The 22,689-nt window shown below is 40.9% G+C and overlaps 2 protein-coding genes across 2 annotated transcripts in view; both read left to right on the top strand.

Annotated features, from left to right (window-relative positions):
- The first annotated feature begins 263 nt into the window (after positions 1-263).
- ppm1ba (protein phosphatase, Mg2+/Mn2+ dependent, 1Ba) lies at positions 264-18,630 on the top strand. The gene is given in 7 exon segments (XM_018697034.2): positions 264-665; positions 7,935-8,251; positions 8,254-8,850; positions 9,287-9,404; positions 10,890-11,004; positions 11,313-11,370; positions 14,808-18,630. Coding segments are annotated over 6 exon segments (1,206 nt in total). The 5' UTR covers positions 264-665; positions 7,935-7,963; the 3' UTR covers positions 14,838-18,630.
- Positions 18,631-18,777: 147 nt separating this feature from the next.
- LOC108896222 (neutral and basic amino acid transport protein rBAT) overlaps positions 18,778-22,689 on the top strand; it is a 35,718-nt gene continuing 31,806 nt past the window's right edge. The window contains 4 exon segments of the mRNA XM_051076920.1: positions 18,778-20,218; positions 21,256-21,435; positions 21,606-21,751; positions 21,970-22,095. Coding sequence (XP_050932877.1) covers positions 19,795-20,218; positions 21,256-21,435; positions 21,606-21,751; positions 21,970-22,095 — 876 coding nt within the window. The 5' untranslated portion in view covers positions 18,778-19,794.

Here is a 22,689-nt window from a genome sequence, read left to right on the forward strand (position 1 = left end):
AAATGAAATAAATATCTTCTTTATAATCTTTAACTATGTATTTGTTTTTGCTCTTGTTTCAGAGATCATTGATTATCTTATTGGCTTATTAATGTATTTCTGCACACACACACACACACACACACACACACACACACACACACATCAGCATTCAAACCTCTTGATTTTACTGTTTACAGTCAGTCAGAGGAGAGGTCTGACTGACACTTTATTGGACCAATCATATCTCGGCTTCGAATTGGAGTTTGTCCAATCACAGAAGAGAGCGAAAGGCCAGCCTCGCCCCCAAACTGGATGTTGAAAAAGAACGTCATTTGCCTCATACATTTAGCTTTAGCAGAAATTAGCTAGGCGTTCAAAACGAGCCTTTTTTGTTTCAGCCGGCAGCTTACGTGACGGTTACTCATTTGGTGCTCCCCGGGTTTACAGTGCCAAACATGTATATTAAAGCCTTATTCCGATGCAGAGACATGCTGAAAGGAGAACTGATCGTGTGAAATGCTGGCTAGCTTAATCACAGCTAGCTGACTGAGCAGGGGCCGAGAAACGAAAGTGGCTAACGTTAACGAGAGCTAAGCCTATCACAACAAGCCTGGGCACTTTAACATACCTGACCCTTAAGCCACGAGAAGAAGGACTGACAGAGGTACTTCCTATCCTACATAGTAAGTGACGTCTGGGACTGCGATTAAACAAAGTTTTCTGTAAATATATCATACTAATATAAGCTAATCACCTGCTAACGTGTAGACAACACTTTGACAACTGACAACTTCGCTAGCTGGTTAGCTACCAAGATAGGTGGCCTCATTTATCAGTCATGGACAGCTGAGTCTGAACTAGTTAACACTAAACATGGATCACAAAGACAAAAGTATATTAGTGTGTGTCTAGGTGTTGATGGTGATGATCATGATATTATCGATCCTGCTGATGTTGCGCCAGTTATTAACACGCAGGGGTCCCATTTTGTTAAGTGAATGGCGTTAGTTGTTACCTTGTATTTTACCTTTTACCTTTGCTATCCTTAGATTTATCGCGAGCATCAGTCTGCCAGTTTATAATTAATTGATTGACTTAATTAGAGAATTGCATAGCAACCGTTGATGAATCAATGTCCATAAGTCTGTTTATGTGGTTTTCCATATTTGCACTTTTCAGATTATATCTGAATACGTTTCATGTTTTCATTTTATGAATTAAGGTTATGATTTAATGCTTATTGCCAGTAATGACACGTATCAATTTTAGCCACACCGAAAGTGATTGACATTTAGTAAGTTTTTTAAATATCACATGAATATTTGCAACAGGTGCCACTCACATGTTGAGCTGGTTTCACATTTTTTATTTTGGTATCTGCTAAGAATACAGTTTTACCAGAAGGGGCAGGAGAACAGTGTGTTTTATGGCCAACCTGTAAGCCTAATTCATATTCCATTCATAGTCCATCATTTTCCAATAATGTACCAGTCACAGTCTGATATGAATTATATGAATTATTAGAAATTAAAGCTCCTCCATGTTTTGTACTCCCATTCTCTCCCAGTGGAAAACAAGTGCTTAACTTGTTTTATTGCCTTGTTGTGGGTAGTTTTATTGGGTTGTCTGTGTGTATGTGGCTGTGTGTTTTGCTGTGTGTTTGTGTGACGGGGTGTTCCAGAAATGGCAGCATCATCAGTGGCATGTTTGTGTTGGCACCTTGATGTGAAATCCTCCACTAGCCATGCTGTTTTAGCCAGTGACTGCAGCGAGTTTATTGGCCTGTCCAAAGGCACTTATCTATACACTTTTGGTCGTGTCTGTTGACTGAATGACTTCACACACACACAGATGCACGCTCAGATAAGGTGTTAACTGGCAAGCTCAAAATAAGTCAGAAATATATTTAAGTGCCAAGAGGGTGAGATGGATTAACTGTGCGTATGTGTCTGAACAAGGAAAGACAGAGCTGTAGATGAATTTTCTGATAACACTGTTTTTTTTTTTTTTTAATTACCCAGCATAAACTCTCCTTGTTCATACTGATGTCCAAAATGATACCAGTACATGAAATCTGGGGTATGCATAATTGTCCCTGATACTGAGGTGTAATTGTGTAATTTAATTGAACTTTTAGCCTTTTATCACATTTCCTTTGTCACATTCATGTTATGCTCACCATTCTCCTACCAAAGAGATATTCACTTACATAAAGACATTTGTGTTTAAGAGAAGCACACATCTTGACTGTGACTCTATCAATGATTTCGGCTAGATATTAACATCTGGACTGCTTTAAGGCTATAAAATACAGTAATTATGGCTATATAGATTTGAGTTTCATTGGACCATCTGGATACGTTTTATTTTCTGTGTCAACATGAAAACACATTGCATGTGATAATACAGTATGTCTTACAGAAATAGAGATTGCTTTTTAATCATTTAGGACATGGTAAATGCTGAACCCATGCAATAATACATGATTCATCCCTCTGCCTCTCTCCGCACCACATCTCACAGTTTCTCAACTTTTAGGCCTTGAAGGCAGGCCAGGTTTCTGGATGGAGAGAGCAGGTATACACAAGTACACATACTCACAGTCCAGTATAGCATGACACATTTACCTCTTCTTTAGCTATAGTCTGATAGACTCCAGTCTGGTCAAGTAACGGCCCTGACGCCACTGCACTGAAGATGACTGAAGCCGTCTATTCAAAGAGCACTTGCTCCAGGAAATTGACTGCTTCTGATGCGGCTTCAGTGATGAGTCATCAAAGAGGGGGATCTGAGATATCCCCCTGCCTGTTTGTTCCACCTCTCTAATTTGCCAAAAAGTCAGGGAGCCTCAGTGAAGTAAAACTAATTCCATTTTAACTACAGTCTTTATCATAACTGAGAATAGCGCATTACACCAGTTGTTCCAGATCTTTTCGTTTTTTACTCCAAATGTGAATGTGGCCAATGGACTTTTTATCAGTGGAAAGATGATCCTCTGCCTAAATGGCAATATAAACGAAGGTAAAAGTTAGGTAAAAATTGATCATTTTAAGATTCACCCCATATGGTCAGTCTTGACTTTTTAACTAAAAATTAAAACTGCAAAGTCGAGCTGAATCACATTGTATTTATGTGACTACACTAATTTCTATCACTGAGGAAGCTGCAAAAAGCTTGTCTCATTGTCAGCTGACTACTGATAAATCAGTCAAACAACATACAGTAGTCTACTCACAAAACGTATTCACTTATTCACTATTGCTCACTGTACAGGGTATTCTTAGTAATGGGTGATGCAGCATGTCAGATCAGAAAAACAATATTTGGACACACTACAGTCATTCCTTTTATCCAGGTGGTCAGTAACCATTGGTTTTCCACTATTTATTATGTTACATTACGGGATTATTTGAATCCACTACATTGGGTTTAATAATTCTGACCAGACATTCAGGCAACACTAGTACTGACACCTGGCATACACAGTGGATTATTTAGTCAAAAGATTGTTCTTCATAAAGTGTACAAGTTACATTTAATGTCAGCTGAGCTCATTACTTCAAATCGACTGCTGTACCCAGGTACACTTTTAGGATGACCCTATCTGTTGCTGACATCTCTTTCTGTCAGTGTTTTTTTTCTTTTGGTAACCACATGTAAATCATTGATGTGTTGATTACTGAGAATTTCACTCAGCAGCAACTCTGTCTGAAGTGCTCTGACAACAGGCTTCTTCTACCCTGCCATGCTACATTTCTCACAAGGTGTCATGTTGAGTCATTGTATTGTGATCTTATTATATTAATTCATCCACAAACACACCTGTTACCTATCATTTTCTCACCAAATACAGTACAAACGATCCCATGAAATATAGATGTAGGCTTTTATGTCACATATTGTACACTTCATCTTACCAAACAAGGGTCAGGACAGAGAGTAGTAGGTTGCTGCTGCTTGTAGTCCATGGTCTGTGTTTGACAGGCTAATTTGGCCTTGCGTGTATCCCATCAGCAGCTGACTGTTAAATTGAGTTAGCCTGTTAAAGCTGTCTGAAGTCTGAGACCTGTGGGTGTTCTGGGCCCTTGTGTTAACCAGCTTTCAACTCTGACTCTCAAAGAGCATCACCCATTCACTTCATCTTGCCAGGTGTGCCATGTAATATGTGTGAGCAGTTGTATCGTTTGAATGAGTAAATCAAATCAAGGCCAGTTTTGCCACCTCTTATTGAGACCTAACGTAACCCCATGTGCACACCATAAATGGCCACACACACACACACACACACACACACACACACACATTGGCATGGCTGTGCAGTCCTCTTGTTGCATGCTGCAACCACCAACATCTCACTGCTTTTGTTGCCATGGCAGCCACTCAGCTGCCACTCCAAGCTGTGTAACCATAGAGACCTCAGACTCTCTGGGTGACATCACTCCCTGACGTTTTCTGTGCTTACATCACCATTAAGTTATGTACGCTGGTATTTATATTTATATTTATTTATTTTTATGCAACACCACTGGGGTATGGTACATAGTGTAGCTGTGTGTGTTGTGGAGGACTTTTTATGATCCTCAAAATAGCAGGACCCTTGCCTTGGTCACTGCGCAGGTGGAAGAGCAGATGATTTGGTTTGGTGATTGTGCACATGGCTTTGATATCTGCTCAATAATAAGTCGAATGCCTGTGTGAATGCATTTGTTGTCAAGGTAATAATTCAAGTGGTTTGGACTAGTGATGCTTCACAGCCCTTTGATATGTGATGAGTGGCCAAGTGTGCCTGTGTGAGTGTGTCTGTTATGCAAAATCAAACACACCTGTTGGATCTCAGTTTAATGAATTGGGAGACTGAAAGTTACACAAATTACTATTTCTAAATGTAAACAGAAAATACTGAACCTGTGTGATCATGATTCTGTCCTGCTGACTTTGTGCTACTTTGTGTTGATGGTCATATTTTGTTCAGTTTTGTAATTGATATCTTAATAAATAAGTTGGTTAAAGCTGTTTTCGTACCCAGTCAAACATCAGACTATCAAGCGTGGTGTGTGTGTCACCACTTTATTAGGTCAGTTGCTTTCAGTCTTGATCATTTGATTTGACTTGTAAAAATTTAACTGATGTTTTAACTGACATTAGAGTGAGTGGATACCTTTAAATTAAAAATAGTTATATATAATTATATATATATATAATAATAGTCTTTTGGGTTTTTTCTGTAATCTTTGGGTAAAATATTTATGTTTGACATGCATTTAGTGTAGATTGATATGATAAAAAAAAAGAGAACTATCTTGTGTGGTTAGCATTTGGTATGGCTAAATGCTGTATTTTTGTCACATATGTTGTTTTCTCACATGAACTCTTAGTTTTACACATATAGCTCACAGTTGGAGAATGTCCATGTGAGATGCATTCTCATCTTTTGGAAATACTCAGATTTGATCTGTTTACGAAGTAGAGCATGCAAGAAGCAGAAGAGAAACATCATCAACACATCCATTCAATCTCTGTGAATTCTCTGGACAACAACCTACTCCATTCATGCATCAACTCAATTGGCCATTACAATACTTTTGTTCTAGAGAGCTGGCAGGGTAAAGTTTGTTTAATGTCCCATCCAACTGATTCGGACATTTGTGTTGCCACATGCAGCTCCTCTGGGTAATGTCTGGGTAAGGTTATGATTGCAATACCTGTATGAAACCGCTACATCTGACCTGCAGCCTTGAATACCTTGTTCTTGTGCACAACTGTGTTACCTAGTCTGTTGTCACAGGCTTGGTTTGTGTGCATCACACACTAATGTGAGCCAATAATGTGTCAACTCCAAACATTACTGGAGGAAAAAGCTTTGTGTTTTCCACACGTAATATCTGAGGCTTAAGTTGAAATCCATATTATATAGGTAAATTTGGTAAAGGTCAAGTCCTGTCCTGCCAGCTTTCTGCAAGTCTGAGTTATGTCCCAGTTACTTTATTTAAAATCGTCATCAAGTGTCAAGTCATAAATTTGGGACTTGAGTCTTACCTTGTCTACGCCAGCTGTGCAGCGAAATCAGCAACACAACAGGAAGGGCCTCAAACCTCTCACACTGGATCCGTTAAGCCACAGCACTGCTGTTCTCTCACAAGCAAAATTTGTAGTGCTCACAGACCAGCAATGTACTTGCGCACAAAAGTTTGAAGACCATTCTGGTTGCAGTTATGCATGTGAAATGTGAGTGAATTGCAAGCTGTCATGGTGGTGTTAGTTAAGATTGAAGATTATGTGCTCCGCCAGATGTAAGACAGATGACTCAGATGGCGCCTATGTAGATGACTGTTCATCTTATTTGACTGACATTTCCACATCATTTGCTAGTAGTTTTTTTGTTGAAATAATCTAAACAAGGCTTTTTTCTTTGACTGTAAATCATGGTCAAAGAACAGTTGTTGCATTTTAAAAGATATAACCTTAAGCCTCAACCACATGTACATTAAGAGACCAGAACCTTGAACCTTTGCCTACAACTTATTTGTAAGTAGGATATATTGATATTTTCAAACAAACGGTACATGTTAACAGTGCAGTTTCTGAGGCTAAGAGGCCATTAAGTAGTGTGACAATAAGAGTGTTCTCACATTACATAAGCAATTAAAATAGGCTGGATACAGAATTTCTCTCTGCTATCAAGCAGCCTGATGCTGCTGTTCATTTAGCTAATGCAGGTGCAGTTATGGACGGATAACACATTGTCTCTACTACTCCGTGGAGTTTGTTAATGCTCTTAGTAGCTGGTTCTGGCTGGCCAAAGAAGCTTTTAAGCTTGCTCCTCAGTCTCTTTAAGCATAAACCAAAGTGGCTGTGCTATTTCTGGATATGATGAGCAATGATCACTGTTTGGTTGAATTATTCCTTTAGGCCTATTAAGTAAACAGTAAAAGAAATACACACAACCTCCAGATGTCTCTGTGGGACATTTGCAGGGTTCACACTTAAAGATTTAGTTGAGATCTGTAATCTGTGTCTATTGGCAGAGAAGGCATAATCACTACAGTTTTGAGTGGAAGCTTAATTTATGTTCACAGCCCGATTCAACAACCTGAAAATGAAACCTGAGCAGCTCTATAGCTATGCAGTACTGTATCTGACTCATAAAGCTGGTGGACTTTTGAAGATCGTATTTCAACTAAGTTCAGTCGACTTTGTTGACCACACAGCTCAGTGGGTAGAATGTTGTTCCAGTATGGTGTATGCAGTTTGGGAGAATATATGCAGAGGGGATATAGGTATTATACACACAAGTTATTATATATTTTTGAAATATATAAATATGTTTTTAATATTTTTGATATTTTTATGTATTCTCACTACATTATGAAAAATATTTTTATTTAGTAATTGAACCGATGTAAACCGGCTAAAGGCTAAACATCATGTCCCCTGTCCCAGTTAGATTGGAAAGGATGGATTTCATGTTCAGGTTAGGTTTGCCAGCAAGGTACACAGTTGAGCCAGTATGTGCAATTCCAGGTCCCTGGCACAGGTACATGTAAATTGAATGAAGCCATAATTAACGTTGTTAGTGTCACCTTTGTCACTGAGAGAAAGGACAAATATCACACAATGTAGCATTCAGTGGAAATACAGAACCCTTAAATTAAGACAGTAATTGGCAGAGATTATATATTACTTGAGATAGTAGTTTCCTAACAAACTGTCAAAATACTACAGATTAGTATTTAGTGTTTACAGTATGGAATTGGGCAAAGCTTTGGATCTGTTATTGTCAAAATGAAATCGGTGAGAGAAGACTTATCTTGAGGGTTAACTCTGTATTGTTGTCAAAGTCAAAATTCTAGTATTGTCAATATAGTGCAAGCCTGCAGAGACTGAACTAAATTTAATTCATTGTCTGGTTTTTGTTTTTGTCTGGTGTCTGTCTCTTTTTTTCTCTCCCACAGGTAGCAGTGGGTCTCTCAAGGACAGAGCCATGGGTGCGTTCCTGGACAAACCCAAGACAGAGAAGCACAACTCCCATGGTGAGGGCAATGGCCTGCGCTATGGGCTGAGCTCCATGCAGGGCTGGCGGGTAGAGATGGAGGATGCTCATACAGCTGTGTTGGGACTTCCTGCTCCTGGTATGAGTGACTGGTCGTTTTTTGCTGTGTACGATGGTCACGCTGGCTCAAGGGTTGCCAACTATTGCTCTAAGCATCTTCTGGAACACATAATCAGTGCTAGCTTAGGGACCAGGGGAACACAAGGCTCCCAGGCTGTTCAGATAGTTCCACCAGTGAGCCTCCAGCACCAGTTCCTCCTACGGTGGAGGCCGTGAAAGCCGGGATCCGGACAGGCTTCCTGAGGATTGATGAGCACATGCGCAGCTTCTCTGACCTTCGAAATGGCATGGACCGTAGTGGCTCCACAGCTGTGGGAATCCTCCTGTCACCTGATCATTTCTTCTTCATTAACTGTGGCGACTCTCGAGCCGTTCTGTACCGCAACTCGCACGTGTGCTTCTCCACACTCGATCACAAGCCTTGCAACCCACGTGAGAGAGAGCGCATCCAGAACGCTGGCGGCTCAGTGATGATTCAGAGGGTTAATGGGTCACTGGCTGTTTCGAGAGCCTTGGGGGACTACGATTACAAGTGTGTGGATGGGAAGGGCCCCACAGAGCAGCTGGTCAGCCCTGAACCAGAGGTGTTTGAAATGGTTCGGGCCCCGGAACAGGATCAGTTCGTGATCCTGGCATGTGATGGCATTTGGGATGTCATGTCCAATGAGGAGCTGTGCGACTTTGTGAAATCAAGGCTTGAGGTGTCTGATGACCTGGAAAGAGTCTGCAATGAAGTGGTGGATACCTGCCTGCACAAGGTGTGTATGCATTTGTTTTGACCTCTGCATGTTTTGCTCTGATAGCTTCTGTTCGGTGATGGCTTATAGAGATTAAATCTGGCACACTACTAAATGTCAACTACTCACCTTTTGTAGGCTTGAAAGATGGCTGTAAAATACAGGTTTCCTCATTAATCAACAACAACTGAATTCAGTAGATCACAAAGGATTTAAATAGAAAAAGTGTTCAGTGTTCAGATGGGGAAAAACAGCATTGTATATGAAGTTATCATATTTATATCCTTGAAATTGAGCTGTCTGTATCGGCACTGCCTCAGCTTCTCAGCTGTGAGCTGCAGTACATACTTTTCCATTACCTGGGCCTAGGAAATCAACTTCACTGTTTCTCTCCACACTAAACAATAACTCCCCTCTCTTACCTGCTCTCTCCTCTCTCTCCTCCCATCCATCTTAGGGGAGTCGGGATAACATGAGTGTTGTGTTAGTGTGTTTGCCCAGCGCTCCCAAAGTGTCAGAGGAAGCTGTGAGGAAAGACGCTGAGCTCAACAAATATCTGGAGTCTCGAGTGGAAGGTGAGAATGGATGGATGGAGAAAGTGGTTTACTGTATACAGAATGAGGTTGTTGAATATAGAAAAAAATTTAAACGAATGTTCGGTCATTTAACTTAAGTAGGTACATGGAAAAAAAATGCACTGACTGGAACATACTGTATGAGTCAGTGTCGTGGTAAACTTTGTATGCTTGTGTAACAGCTGTAGGGTTTATGGGCACTTTATTTATAACCTCAAGGAAATACCCATAAACCCCAATTACCATCATTAATAGTGCAGTTTTAAAAGGTGCACTTGCAGGAAAAGCAGTTCTATATCTTTCGTCCTGCAAAGGTTTTTCTTTGAGACGCAGGATTTCTCTCCAGCTGAAACTGTGTATCATATCTGTATGTGTGTTTTCTCCACTGACTGACCCTGCCACTCTCTATTGTCTAACCTCCAGCCAAGTTAGCTCCGGCTCACAGCAGAAGAATGACACCATCATGACCTCCTTTTCCATTTCAGCAAGCATCTTCCCTCTTTATTCCCCATTTTGCTCCTCTCCTCCCTTTCCCTCCCCGAACGCAGCTTTCTCTCCCCTCCCCTCGCTCAAACATTCCCCGTCTTGTTTGGATGGAGTCCCTGCTCTCCTCTCATCTTTTCTACCCTTTTCTTTTTCATTTCATCCAATTTCTTTGTGTCAAGATGCATGAGACCCTCTGATAAACACAGCACAGCTTTTGTAGTGTTTGCTGGTTGTGTCAGCTTGCTTCCCCTTTCTGCTGGTCAGCTGTTTCAGACTTTGTCTAAACAACAGATGTACTCTTAAACTCTGAAATCGGTAAAATTAATCCTTGCACTCATTTTGTTTTTGCCAACACGGCACCACCTTTCTCTAGATCTACAGAAGAGAAGCCTGGGTCTTTTATTTGGAAGATAGATTGTAATATCCTCTTTAAGACTATGTAATGCAGATGGTAAAAGAAATTGGTAGTTGTTGTAACGAGTATAATGCTGCAAATTCATGTATGCTGAATGGATTGATAGGTACTCCAAAGTGGCTTAAAATCTTTTCACATTTCAAGGTAAAATACAGTTATGCAAAAGTTTTTTTTGGGGGGGTGAAGTGGAGTAGATGTTTGGCTTCAGGTACTGTTTAATATTGGAAGACAGAAAGAAAGAGGGAACAAAAGGAGAGAAGAAGAGAAAGAGGGAGAGGAATGCTCTGGCTGAACATTGACCTGGCTTTGTGCCACTCTCATCTCAGTTGCAGGCCTCTTTTCTGTCACCATCTCTCTCCCTCTCTCTCTCTGTCTCATACACACACTCTCATGTCCACAAATTCACTTGTACGCTTTCCATCTCCACTTCCTTTCTCCTTCATTTGTCACATTTTTGGTCTCCCTCCTCTCCTCTGTTCTGTTTCTACTCTGTTCTCCCTCTCCTATCATTCCCCAGCTGTTCTTGGCTATCACTGGCTCCGTTAATACTGACTTGTGTAACAACATGTCTGGTGTTGCTTTAGAGATGCTGTCTCGGCCGGGGGAGGAAGGGTTTCCAGACCTGGTAACGGTGATGAGGAACCTGTCCACTGACAGCGGCATGCCCCCTCTGCCACCAGGGGGAGGACTTGCTAGCAAGTAAGGACAACTGCCCTCAAAGGGAAACTCCTGTGTTATTTCAACACAGGAGTCGTAAACATCTGGAATGAAAATATGAAAGTGCAAGTAGAATGTAAACATAGGCAAACCTCACATATCTCTGCTGAGCAGTGGCTTCAGAAAGCTATCAACTGGCCAGAGCCGATGTTAAAATCTATTAATAATGTAAAACAAATACCTCACACTACCCTGTTTTTCCACATGCACCCTCTTTGTTACTTTGATGGATGGTTTGAATTTAACAGCTTGACAGACCTAATCACATTTTATCCGTATTCTTCCCGCAGACGCAGTGTTATTGAAGCAGTATACAACCGTTTGAACCCATACAGGGAGGAAGATGGGGTGAGTGTCAGTATTTTATGTGATGAATGAATGAGCTTTGTCCTTCTTTGACCCTTTATGAAATACTCAGACACTAAGCTTATGCTAAACCCTTGAGACCACATAACTCAGAGATATCAGCTGAGTTTCAACATGAGTTTCAGTGGTCTCTGAAAAGCTCTTGTGTTGATTCATCCTGTCTGGTGATCCAGGCTCGTAAATGTGTGTAAACTCTATTTATTTATTATACACTCAAAACCATAGCAGATGAAGTTTTGAAACTGACTTCAGTGATGGCTTTGAGCCCACCACACCCTCCCATTATGTTAAACACTGCATGATGCACACCTTCCTGTCAACCCTCATGATGGGTTATGCTTGCATGACAACACAGATCTGTTAAAAGTCTCTCTAGTGAGCCTGAGAATTTTTTGTTCTTTTAGAAAATCTGGTTTCTACAGGTGAAAGCATTCCCTTCAAATTTACTTGCTGAAAGTGGGACACTTTCTATTGTTAGTTTATTTATTTGCCTTCCCTTCTCTGTGTTTTCTCTGTACGAACACAATGCTATCCTTTCTGTATCAGTCTGCGTTTATTAGACAATCCCAAACCAAGACGTACAATCCCAAACACAAGTATCTGCCACTGGTACTAGAACAGTGAACCGTTTCTTTGAGGATGAGTCTATGGTTTATTAAATTGTAAACAGACTTTTCCTGCTGGAAGTGAGATGCTGCAAATATTGGAAATACAAGGTGCAGACTTGGATGCACGCAGGCTTACGCACACCCATGCATGCACCCTGTAGATAAAGCAGTAGTCGAGACTAAATCTGTACCAACAAAGGTACTACAGATTCCGGGAAAAGGACTACTCCACTGAAAAAAAATCAGCACTCACATTGTGTATGCTTGAAAAGTGGCTCTGAAAAATTTGGCGTTTGCCTCTTCCTTGAGGACAGTGGTTGTAGTCAGCTGTTTGCCAGTTTAATTACTTGCAGCCATACCACCTGCAAAGTGGTATGGCTCAGTATATTCCAGAGACACTAATGTGCAGCTTGTATTTGTTAATAGTGAAGTTAGCTGTTGTACCTCTGTTGCATGCAGCCATGTATCCTGTCTCAAATCAAGGCCAAGTTCTCTATTTATTTGAGGTGAATATTTAAGCTATGGCCATTATTTGAGAAGCTGTGACACCAAGGAGTCAGTACTGAGCAAATGTTGGTGTCACACTCCAGCAGTTGTGTCAGGGATTCGATGACACTTGCGTGGACCTGTTAGTTTCTGTTGTTGCAGTGGATGGGTGGTTGTGTGTGTGAATGTGATTTTAAATTATGGATCAGATTTGTCTGTGAGGTAACGGCACCCTGAGATGCCACTGTGACAGTCTTAAGAATTGTTAGCATTGCACTGCAAATTATAAGATCCTGTTTGCTGCTTCATCTTGTGTGTGTGTGTGTGTGTGTGTGTGTGTGTGTGTGTGTGTGTGTGTGTGAGAGAGAGAGAGAGAGAGAGCAAGAGAGAGATCTTCCCTGTTTGGTAGCTTATGTTTGAGGTGAAGTGATTTTCACCTCAGTGTTGTCTTGGCTTGTCTGTTAGGACGTAGTGTTGCTATGATTTTTTTTTTGTCTTATGCACATTCACACACAAGTTAAAAGGATATTATCTACTCTGCTTAAAGCCACTATGTGATCATAGCATCTCTCAAATTATTGTGACGGAGCTTTTGTTTGTAGAAAATGTGGTTCTGTTGGTGATGCTAGTCTAATCCCTGTGGGAAGGGGGCAGGATAGCAGTGTTCAGTGTCTTTTTTTAACCTCACCATCTGGGGGTGCTAACATCATAAATTTCCAAATTCTATAGTGGCTTTAAATAGATTTTAATTGTAATCATAACGTTTAAGGAATGCTGTCATTTAAAGATTGGCTAGCATTTGTAGGTTTTTTTGTTTTAAACTAGTGAGGACTATAAGTTTAATAATTACATAGAAATTAACGACACATTATTTTTCTTCAGTTAAAGGTGTTATCAGTAAAATGCAGCTCATCTCACCAACAAATAGTATTTATTTTATTCCTGTATAAACTGAAAGGGCAATATAATTAGCAATATTATTAAAAATCACCATCTCTTGTAGCCAGTGCTAGCTTCATTGTAGTATTAGTCTTTTAAAATATCCTTCTCAATAATGGGACCCGTGGACAGTCAGACCCAATCTATAATCAATCTGAGGATAGTTAGACCTGATCCAAAATGTGGACAATGTGAATGAAATTAAAATGGAGAGTGAGCTACTATGGTGGTAGTAGCATGATTAATGAGCGACAGTGGTGGAAAAAGTAACAAGAAACAACAAAACCCTGTTGATAAAGCTAGAAAATAATTACTGATGGCACCTTTAACTTAAAAAACCCCAAAGCTTCATCTGTTAAAGCGGGGGGAGGAAACTAAAATAATAATCAAAATATACTTATCCAATGGTGAACCAAAACACATCAAAAACACACTCACACACATTGATAAGGGATGTATCGATTTGTCTAACTGTGTGTTCACCCTCTGATTAACGCAGCCCTCCTGTTTCATTTGGTAAGTGATCACATATATAACTGTTACACCCCTCCCCCCCTTTCTTCCAACCCCTCATCTACACACATACATACAGCCACACACACACACACACTTGCACACATTCTTACAGGCATGTAACTGGCGACCTGTTACGCATATCCCCCCCTGTCACTCCTTCATCAGTCTCCACTCCCCTGCTCTGGTCTACTCTCTAGCATGTGGAGCTCCATTTAGAGTTTAAGGCGTGTGCGCGCGCGTACGTGTGTGTGTATATGTACGTGGGCGTCCGTGTGAAGACATTACTGTCCAGGTTCGATGAGGATGAATGGTCGATGTCTCTGGTCCTGTCAGTCCCTCTCTCACGCCCACACAAACACGCATGCACCGGTCCTACACGCATGCAACGCTGTCTCAAGTCTTTCCACAACTGCACGCAAGCATATAACAGTCTCCGTTTCTGTGTCTCCTCCCTGCAATAAGACGAAAGGTCTTGGAATTGTTGTGTTGGCGTATTGTTGCAGAAAGAACCTACATGCTGAGGTTGAAAGTCTGCCCCAGCTTACTCTGCTATTGTAACTGTTTTTTTTTCCCCACTTTATTTTATACATTTTCTGTTGTGTTGATCATAGGAAAATCTGGCTTTGAAGTCCAGATTGGGGAGCAAAATCATTGAATGTTACTGTTAAGTGTTTCTACATTTAATAACAGTTTGCCCTCTCTTCCCCCTCCCTCCCCCTTCCCCACTCTGTCACCCCATTCTCCCTCTTTCGTCCTGTTTTCCTCATTTTCTCCTATTCCTCCTTCCCCCCATCTCTTTTTCCCGCCATGTTCCACTTGTTTCTCTTCTCATCGTCTCTTCCCCTTCTCTTGTGATCTTTCCTCATACAGAGCGGAGCTGAGTTGGAGTACCACTGGTAGCTGTCCAGCACAACTGCCTGATCCAAAAAGGAAAAAAAAACAAAAACAACAACAACAACAAAAAAAAAACACAGGACCACTTTTCCACACAAGATCACATCCGTAGTCACCTTTTAATTTCCTCTGGGATTTTCTTTTTTCGTTATTTTAATTTTTTCCCCACACTTGAGAGATCAATCGAAGCAGATATCCTTTTTTTAAAAACACACAACACACAACACACCTAACATGGAGGACTGTAAAAGCAGTTGGTTGGTTCTTTTTATAGAACAAAATGGGGAGAAAAAGAAGAACAACGGCATTGATGGTCTGAAATGAGAACTGCATATGCTATATATACGTCACAGGAGAGGCAAACAAGCACAGTTTCTCTTGCCCCTCATTTTTCTTGCTTTCTTTGTAGTGGTTGTTTTTGTTGTGGATTGACGGAAACACAGGAGCAGCCCTGCTCTGAAGGCTTTGGGGCTCTATGGTGCCTTGCTCAGAACTGAGAGAGAAGGGAGGACCTCACAACAGCCAGCCATGACCAAACCAGCCACTCATGGATATTTGTAAGACACTGGTTAGACTTTAGTGGTTTGTCGGCTGCATTTTTTTTGGCATTATTTGTTTGAAGTGTTTAACTTTACTTGCACCTGACTGGTAGCCAGTTGACCACACAAGCCTGTGATTCCCAAACACCTTAAGCTACACTGTCCAGTTCAGGCAAGCTTTGGTCTGCATTACTAGCACCCAGAGGGGCCCCAACGCTTCACCAGCCCCGTGCATCTGGCTGCTGGAGAAAGCCTCATAGAACTCCTGGGTTTTAAAACTCCCAACGTCCTCACTATCCCAACGACCTCTGGGTTAAAGCCGCTAACTTCAGCGCCAAGAGAACTCCGTTGCCTGAGGCTGCATGAGGAGATCGAGAAGCCGAGTCTGTCTGGCAACAAATTTCAGTTTGGCCTCCTCCTCCGTGCCGTGTCCAAAACTAAAGCAGGACGTGGGCTGGTGCGCCTGGCTGCAGATTTGGAATTACATGGCAACAGTTTAAACTCAAGCGTGATGACTCTTCTTGCACGTCCTCGCTCACTTTCTCTCCTCTTGTCTCTTTAAAAGGATGCTATCAAACAGTTGATTCCTCACCCCCACCCCTCTCTTACGCTTTATCTGTCTCTTCATATGACAGAAGAGACTTGGCCGTCATTTGCATTGGCAGAAATGGCCAGAATCGTAAGCTTTTGAGCCTGCTGTTGTTTAAGATAGAAGATAGAAAGATAGAAATTATATATTAAATTCATATATATATATAAAAAATATATATAGATATATATTTTGATTTGTTTGTTTCATCTTAATTCCCAGCCATGGTATTCATTGTGGCCTAATATGTGTGTGTGTGTGTGTGTGTGTGTGTGAGAGAGAGAGAGAGAGACCTATGTGTGTGCCTACGTGCACGTGTGTACGTTTGTGTGTCTGTAGACAAGCTAAAGCATTAAAAAAAAAAAAAAAAAAGTCCAAGTTGCACACAGTGTTCTCACATAGCAGTGTTCCAAAGACAGGGTTTGGGGTAAAGGGATTCCAGCCTCACCTTCTTCTTCCCCCCTCTTTCTCTCTCCTGCTTGTGCTACAACTTGCCTTTTCTAGCTCTCAAATATCCTGTGTTGAAAAAAAAACAAAAACAAATAATGCCTTTTTTGTTTTGATTGGAAGAAATTCCATCATTTATCTTTTTTTATTTAGTTTTCTTAAAATGTTTTTTGATATGTATGTGTGTGTATACACACACACACACACACACACACACACACACATATACATATATGACTTTTCAGAGTACTGTGGCTGTGGTCCTATTACAGATGGACGAAGAACGACAAGGGGAGCATGAAATCTGTCTTGTACGGCAGAATGGGAGAGAGAGAAGTCGAATTTTTTTTTTTTTGGTGTTTCACTGTATGAAGTAAAGGAGGGAGACTGTAGGACAGATGAGAATAGGCCCTGCACCCAGAGCTGCATTCACACTGACACTGAAATTGCCCTCCTTAAATTTTTTTTTTTTTTTTTTTTTCCCACCATTACCTTCAGAGACTTTGCCTCAAAGGCACAGGGCAGTTGCTGGTAAAGCCCTGGTTTTGATTCTCTGGATTGACCAGGAGTCTCTTTCATTTCTCTCAACCCAAGCACTAAAAAACAATGTTTGAAACCTCAGAAGCAAATATTTGTCAGAGAAAAAAAAAACTTTTCAGTTTTTATATATATATATATATATATATACACACACACACACACACACACACACACACACACACACTGTAATATACACTCTTTTTCAACCATTCAATGGCAAATTCATTATGCTTTCTGAAGTGGCAGTATTGAAAGACAATAGGCCTAAAAAGAGTTTGCTGGCTGGTTAATGTTCTTCTGGTACACTTGCTCTTGGTGCCATATGACAAATAGGTACTTGAATGTGTAGTTCTTTTTGCAGTTGAGTTGTTTTAATGGGATGATTGAATTTTTTTTTCTTTGTTTGTGGTGGAGGGAGGGGGAGGGGTGGGATCTGTATAGTTGTGCATGTTTTTGTGATTGAGGGAGGAGTGTATTTTGTGTGTGAGTGGGAGATGTATTGGGCGGGTGGGGGATAACATGGGTGTGTTCAGTGTGGTGGAACACAATGTTAGAGAAGAAAGGTGACGGTGAAAGTACAAACTAGAGAAAAGCGGAACATATAGCAGGATATTTTTTCTTTTAATTGAACTGAAATTCAGTTGGTCGATCTCCAGATTAAATTATTCCCATCATGGGCTCATGTTTCCTGACTTTAACCTCGGTTTTACCACACTGAACACAACCCTCAGTTAAGTTTATGTTTAAGCTATATATCAGACACTGGGCTAGGAGAGGAATTAAGGGAGGGAAGGAGGGAGAAACATTTATTTTTTCTGAATGTAATTCTTCATTATTCACACTGATTCCACTGCATGGACTGAATACAAGCAGCACTGCAGCATCACATTCTCTCCTCATCAGTCATTTAATGATAGAACAAGCTCTCTTGGCTCCCTTCTTTTTTTTTTTTTTTGAAAAAAACAAAAACAAAAACAAAAACAAACAAACAAACTTGGTATTATATTCCAGAGTAATGATCAAGACTCACATGGGAGGACTTTCCCACTTTTTTTTCCCGAAGGAGACTTTTGCAGGTTTGGTGATGCCGGAATGGTTTGACCCCTGACTTGTTGCCATTGATTTCAGGATATGTTAAGTAAAGGGAGTTTTACAAAAGCATATTTTCTCCTGTACCTGTTAGTTATTGCGGGCTGGCCAGGTCGATGTGACCAAGAGAATGCCAGAGGGGAGGCGAGAATTTGGGAGTGGGCTACAAAAAAATGGCAAAATGGTCTAAGGCAGACATGACATTCCTCATGTGAGCTGTTTAAGGTGGCGGTCAACCCTCGCACCCTCGTCTCTGGTCACTCTTTATATGCATACTGTAGTGACAAGATGTATGATGGCTATGATGAATTCCATACTTGTTTTTATTTATTCCAGTGCTTTTTTGCTCCCTATAAACATGCTGTATTTTCTAGTCAGAATGAGGTAACGATAAGCTGGTGTGCGATTGAGAGTGATGTATGTTACGCTCACCTTCACCTTTGACCTTTGAGAAGACTAAAAGAAGGTGAGGTTTATGAGACACCCAGGGCATTCACCATCCTTTCTTCCTGTACTAATTTCCCAGTATGCTATTGTGATGTTACAGACCATACAGTGAACATAAACGTCAATAAAAGATGGATTTAAGTTTAAATGTTTTAAACTGCTATGCTTTTTTTCACCACCAACTTCAAATATCAGTTTGTATCTTTTCATTCTTGCTTGTGTCATCCTCTCTTCAGTACAACATAATAGAAAAGTCATACTTTTTTAAATCATTTTTTCTTATCCTGAGACAGTTTGTGCTCTGTGTGCTGTGCAACATGTTCCGCAGTATATTGTTTTGTGCCAGTACAAGGAAGAGGGCCGTTTACACAAGAATAAGTCACAGTGTAACACTGCAAAGAAAGCAGGAGTCTGTGAACAAGGCCTGTGCTTTTGAATGAAAGAAAATTATGTGAGTGATTGCAAGTTGTTTCAGGACAGCCTGGTATCTTCCAAAGTCACAACTATGTGAATTTCTGAACTTGCACAGTCTCTCACCGGTAGTCATGGCACAATCGATTGCAACAGTTCAGCTTTGCAGTATCTGTGACTGTATATTTTTTACTTCATACATATTCTTTATGTTCAGTAGATCAAACTCCCTAGAAAGCCTGAAACCCTAAGTACTTTACATTTATAACTGCATTATTACTTAATAGCCATAATTATAAAAACAGCTCTTACAATAAATATTTAACATTTACTGTATTGTTCTTTCTACATGTGTACTATTTTACACTTACATACATACACTGTATGCATATCAACAGTTAGTCTAATGGTGTATAAGTTAATAAATGGTCTTAATGGCCTATAGCTGATCTATAAAGAATTAGTAGCTGAAATAATTAATTGACCATGAAAAAAGCCATTAATTGCAGTTTATAAAACCTATATAAAGGGTACCTTATCAGAAAAAGGCACTTAAGTAAGTGAAGGGTATGAATACTTCTCCCACCACACTGGTTTCAGTCTACACTGCAACAAGAAAAGGTAATCCCTTAACCATTCCCATCCAACTCTCCACTTTCCCACATTCCACAGGTGGCACTGCTCTCTCTCTCTCTCTCTCTGTGTGTGTGTGTGTGTGAGAGAGAGAGAGAGAGAGAGAGAGATAGGAGAGAGGAGTGTGTGTGTACTGTGACCCTCTCAGAGCAGGTAGTTTACTTAATGCAGACTCGGTGAGTCTCTCTGTCTTTGTGAAGAAGAGCTGAACCAACACGGTTTGTTTTTCAGGTTTTCTTAAAAAAAAAAAAAAAGAAGTCTGAATCAGATGAGTTTAAAAAAACACAGCGGTAGTCTGGAGCTCGGGGAGTGCACCAGAAACCCGGGCTACCGGGATGTGGACGGTGACGGGTCAGCGGCTGAAACCATCGGCGACCACCCCGGGGAGAAGCGGGACTCCACCTCGGTGAAGCTGGACTCGGAAGCGGCCGAGGAGTACACACAGCTCAGGCCGTACGCTGGGATGCCCAAGGAAGTGTTGCTGCTGTACTCCTCTCAGGCCCGGTACCGGGTGCCCCGAGAGATCCTGTTCTGGCTGACGGTGGCCTGCACCCTGGCCCTGGTGGCTCTCACCATCGCGGTGATCGCACTGTCTCCGCGGTGCCTGAGCTGGTGGCAGAGCTCCCCGGTGTACCAGATCTACCCCAGGTCCTTTAAAGACTCGGACGGTGATGGGGTCGGAGACCTCAAAGGTAAGATTCAGTGCAGTACAGTACCAGCATCTGGGCATCACTGAAGCTCTTAAGATCAAGATTTTAATAATTTCGGTGACCTACTTTACTCATGCAGGTACACAGACAGATTGTTATGTGGGTGAATAGACCTGCTCAGACTGGAACACGAGATTAAATTAATAAATAATAAGTCGTTAATGTTCTCAATTATATTATCTATTGAGAATGATTTTTGGGTTGCCATGTTGTGAAAAATCCTCCTCCAGCAGTGCAGTTTTTTTCTTTCATTAGGTAAACCACTTGCTTTCTGGAAATACCTGTATCTGGACCAAAATCCATTTTATCGACAATATATTAACATTTATAAATTAAGACTTGATGGCTTATCAGACTGTGTAAGACCAACATACATTTATTTAATAGAAAGGACAAAAAACACCCACAGGGATTTTTCACAACCTGTCAACCTAAAAGTTGCTCTTATCACTGACCTTCAATAAAACATGAGTGAATTATTTACCTTATTTAACCATTAAGTGTTAGTTATAAACTCATTATAAAGGATTCCATTTTAGACATATTATTGGCACCAATATTTTATTGAGTTACTGGTAAAAAAAAAAAAAAAAAAGGCATACTGATTGGATGTACCTTGACTTCAAAGAAAAGGCAGAACATTTAGACAACTGACTTCCAAAGGAACTTAAAAGTTGGTTTGCAGCATCATTTTAAGGATATTTTCTAATTCAAAGAAAATACCATTTGCACACCTACTGTATGCCTACTGGTTTGTAGAAAAAAAAGTTGCATTTTAATGGGAACCTTAGTGCTGACATAATCTGTTTTGAAAGTGGAATGATAGTTATGTCTTCTAGTATGATGGTAAACAACTAAACTTTATGATTTTCACTTTCAGGATTTCTAGCACTATATCGATCCAAATACATATTAACTCCACCAGCTTTTCTCTCATTAGTCTATGAAGATTGGGGGGGGGGGGCTGTGTACTTCAGTATCTAGCATTCATCATTGTGATGTCTTCTCTGGTCTGGTAGGAATTCAGGAACAGCTGGATCACTTCCAGTACCTCAACATCAAGTCAGTTTGGATCAGTCCTTTCTACCGCTCTCCCATGAAAGACTTTGGCTATGATGTGGAAGACTTCCGTGCCATTGACCCCCTCTTTGGAACCATGCAGGACTTTGAAGACCTCCTGGCTGAAATGCACAACAAAGGTGAGTACCTCCAGTTTGCCTGTGTGTGTAAACCTCTGGAGGTGGGTGGTGGGAGAAGCAGTGGTGGACCATTATTCATCTTTTTCTTGATGGAAGGGAGGGTAACAGGGTTGGCTGGATGGCTTAATGAATGTCTTTGACCCATAATGGTCTTTCGCTGTTTCAACCAGGTTTGAAGCTGATCATGGATTTCATTCCCAACCACACCAGTGACCGACATCGCTGGTTTAACTTGAGTCGGTTGAGAGATCCTCACTATGAGGATTACTATGTCTGGACCGACTGCAATGCAACCACACCGAGACCGAATAACTGGGTTGGTATTCGTTGATGAGTTCTTCCTCTCCACCTGCTGTCTGTTTTAGTCTTTAGGTGTGTTTTCGCTGAATGTACTAAACTGTGAAGGTGTGATATACTGGAATTCACAAACGGGTGATTTGTTTGGAGGGAAGCTGAAAAAGTTTTCACTTAATAATACAGTCCTCTTAATATCTACACTTCCTAATCCTCTGTTTGCCTCCTCCTGTCTCTCAGGTGAGTGTGTTTGGGAACTCATCATGGACTTACGATGAAGTTAGAGGACAATGCTACCTGCACCAGTTCCTCAAGGAGCAACCAGACCTGAACTTCAGAAACCCACATGTCCGCCAAGAGATGATTGTAAGATTATGTGACAGCACGCTGCTCTTTCTCACATGCTTATCATACATTACCTCTGCTACTGACTCATTTCTGAAAGCGTCTGTTTTTCAGTGAGTCACATGTATCTCGTTCTAAAATCTTTGTTACTGTTGTCCTCATCCGTGCCACAATTGTTGAGGTATCCAAAATCACGTGGAATCTGTCTCAGCAATGTGTGATGGCTATAATTGTTTACACATTAACTTGTGCCTGTTAACCCTTGTATCTTTTTCACTGATGCTACACAAAATGCAATGGAAGGAATGGCAAACTGTTCTTCTGTGTATATTGTGCATGTTCAAACTCAATAGTCCTATGTTATAGCTGAATGAAAGGCTTGTTGAAATGATTGAAAAACTGAAGAGCCTAGTCCACATTCTCAGAATTATATTGTAGACACACAGTATTTTTAAAATTACTTTATTGGTTTTATTTCAGGATATTATTCATTTCTGGCTGGGAAAGGGAGTGGATGGGTTCCGGATGGACGCAGTGAAGCACATCCTGGAGGCTGCACACTTGAGGGATGAACCACAGGTGGACCCAAACAAACCACCAGTGAGTGTTGCCTCT

This window comes from Lates calcarifer, linkage group LG16_LG22 (genome assembly GCF_001640805.2).
Source record: "Lates calcarifer isolate ASB-BC8 linkage group LG16_LG22, TLL_Latcal_v3, whole genome shotgun sequence".
NCBI classification, from domain to species: domain Eukaryota; kingdom Metazoa; phylum Chordata; class Actinopteri; family Centropomidae; genus Lates; species Lates calcarifer.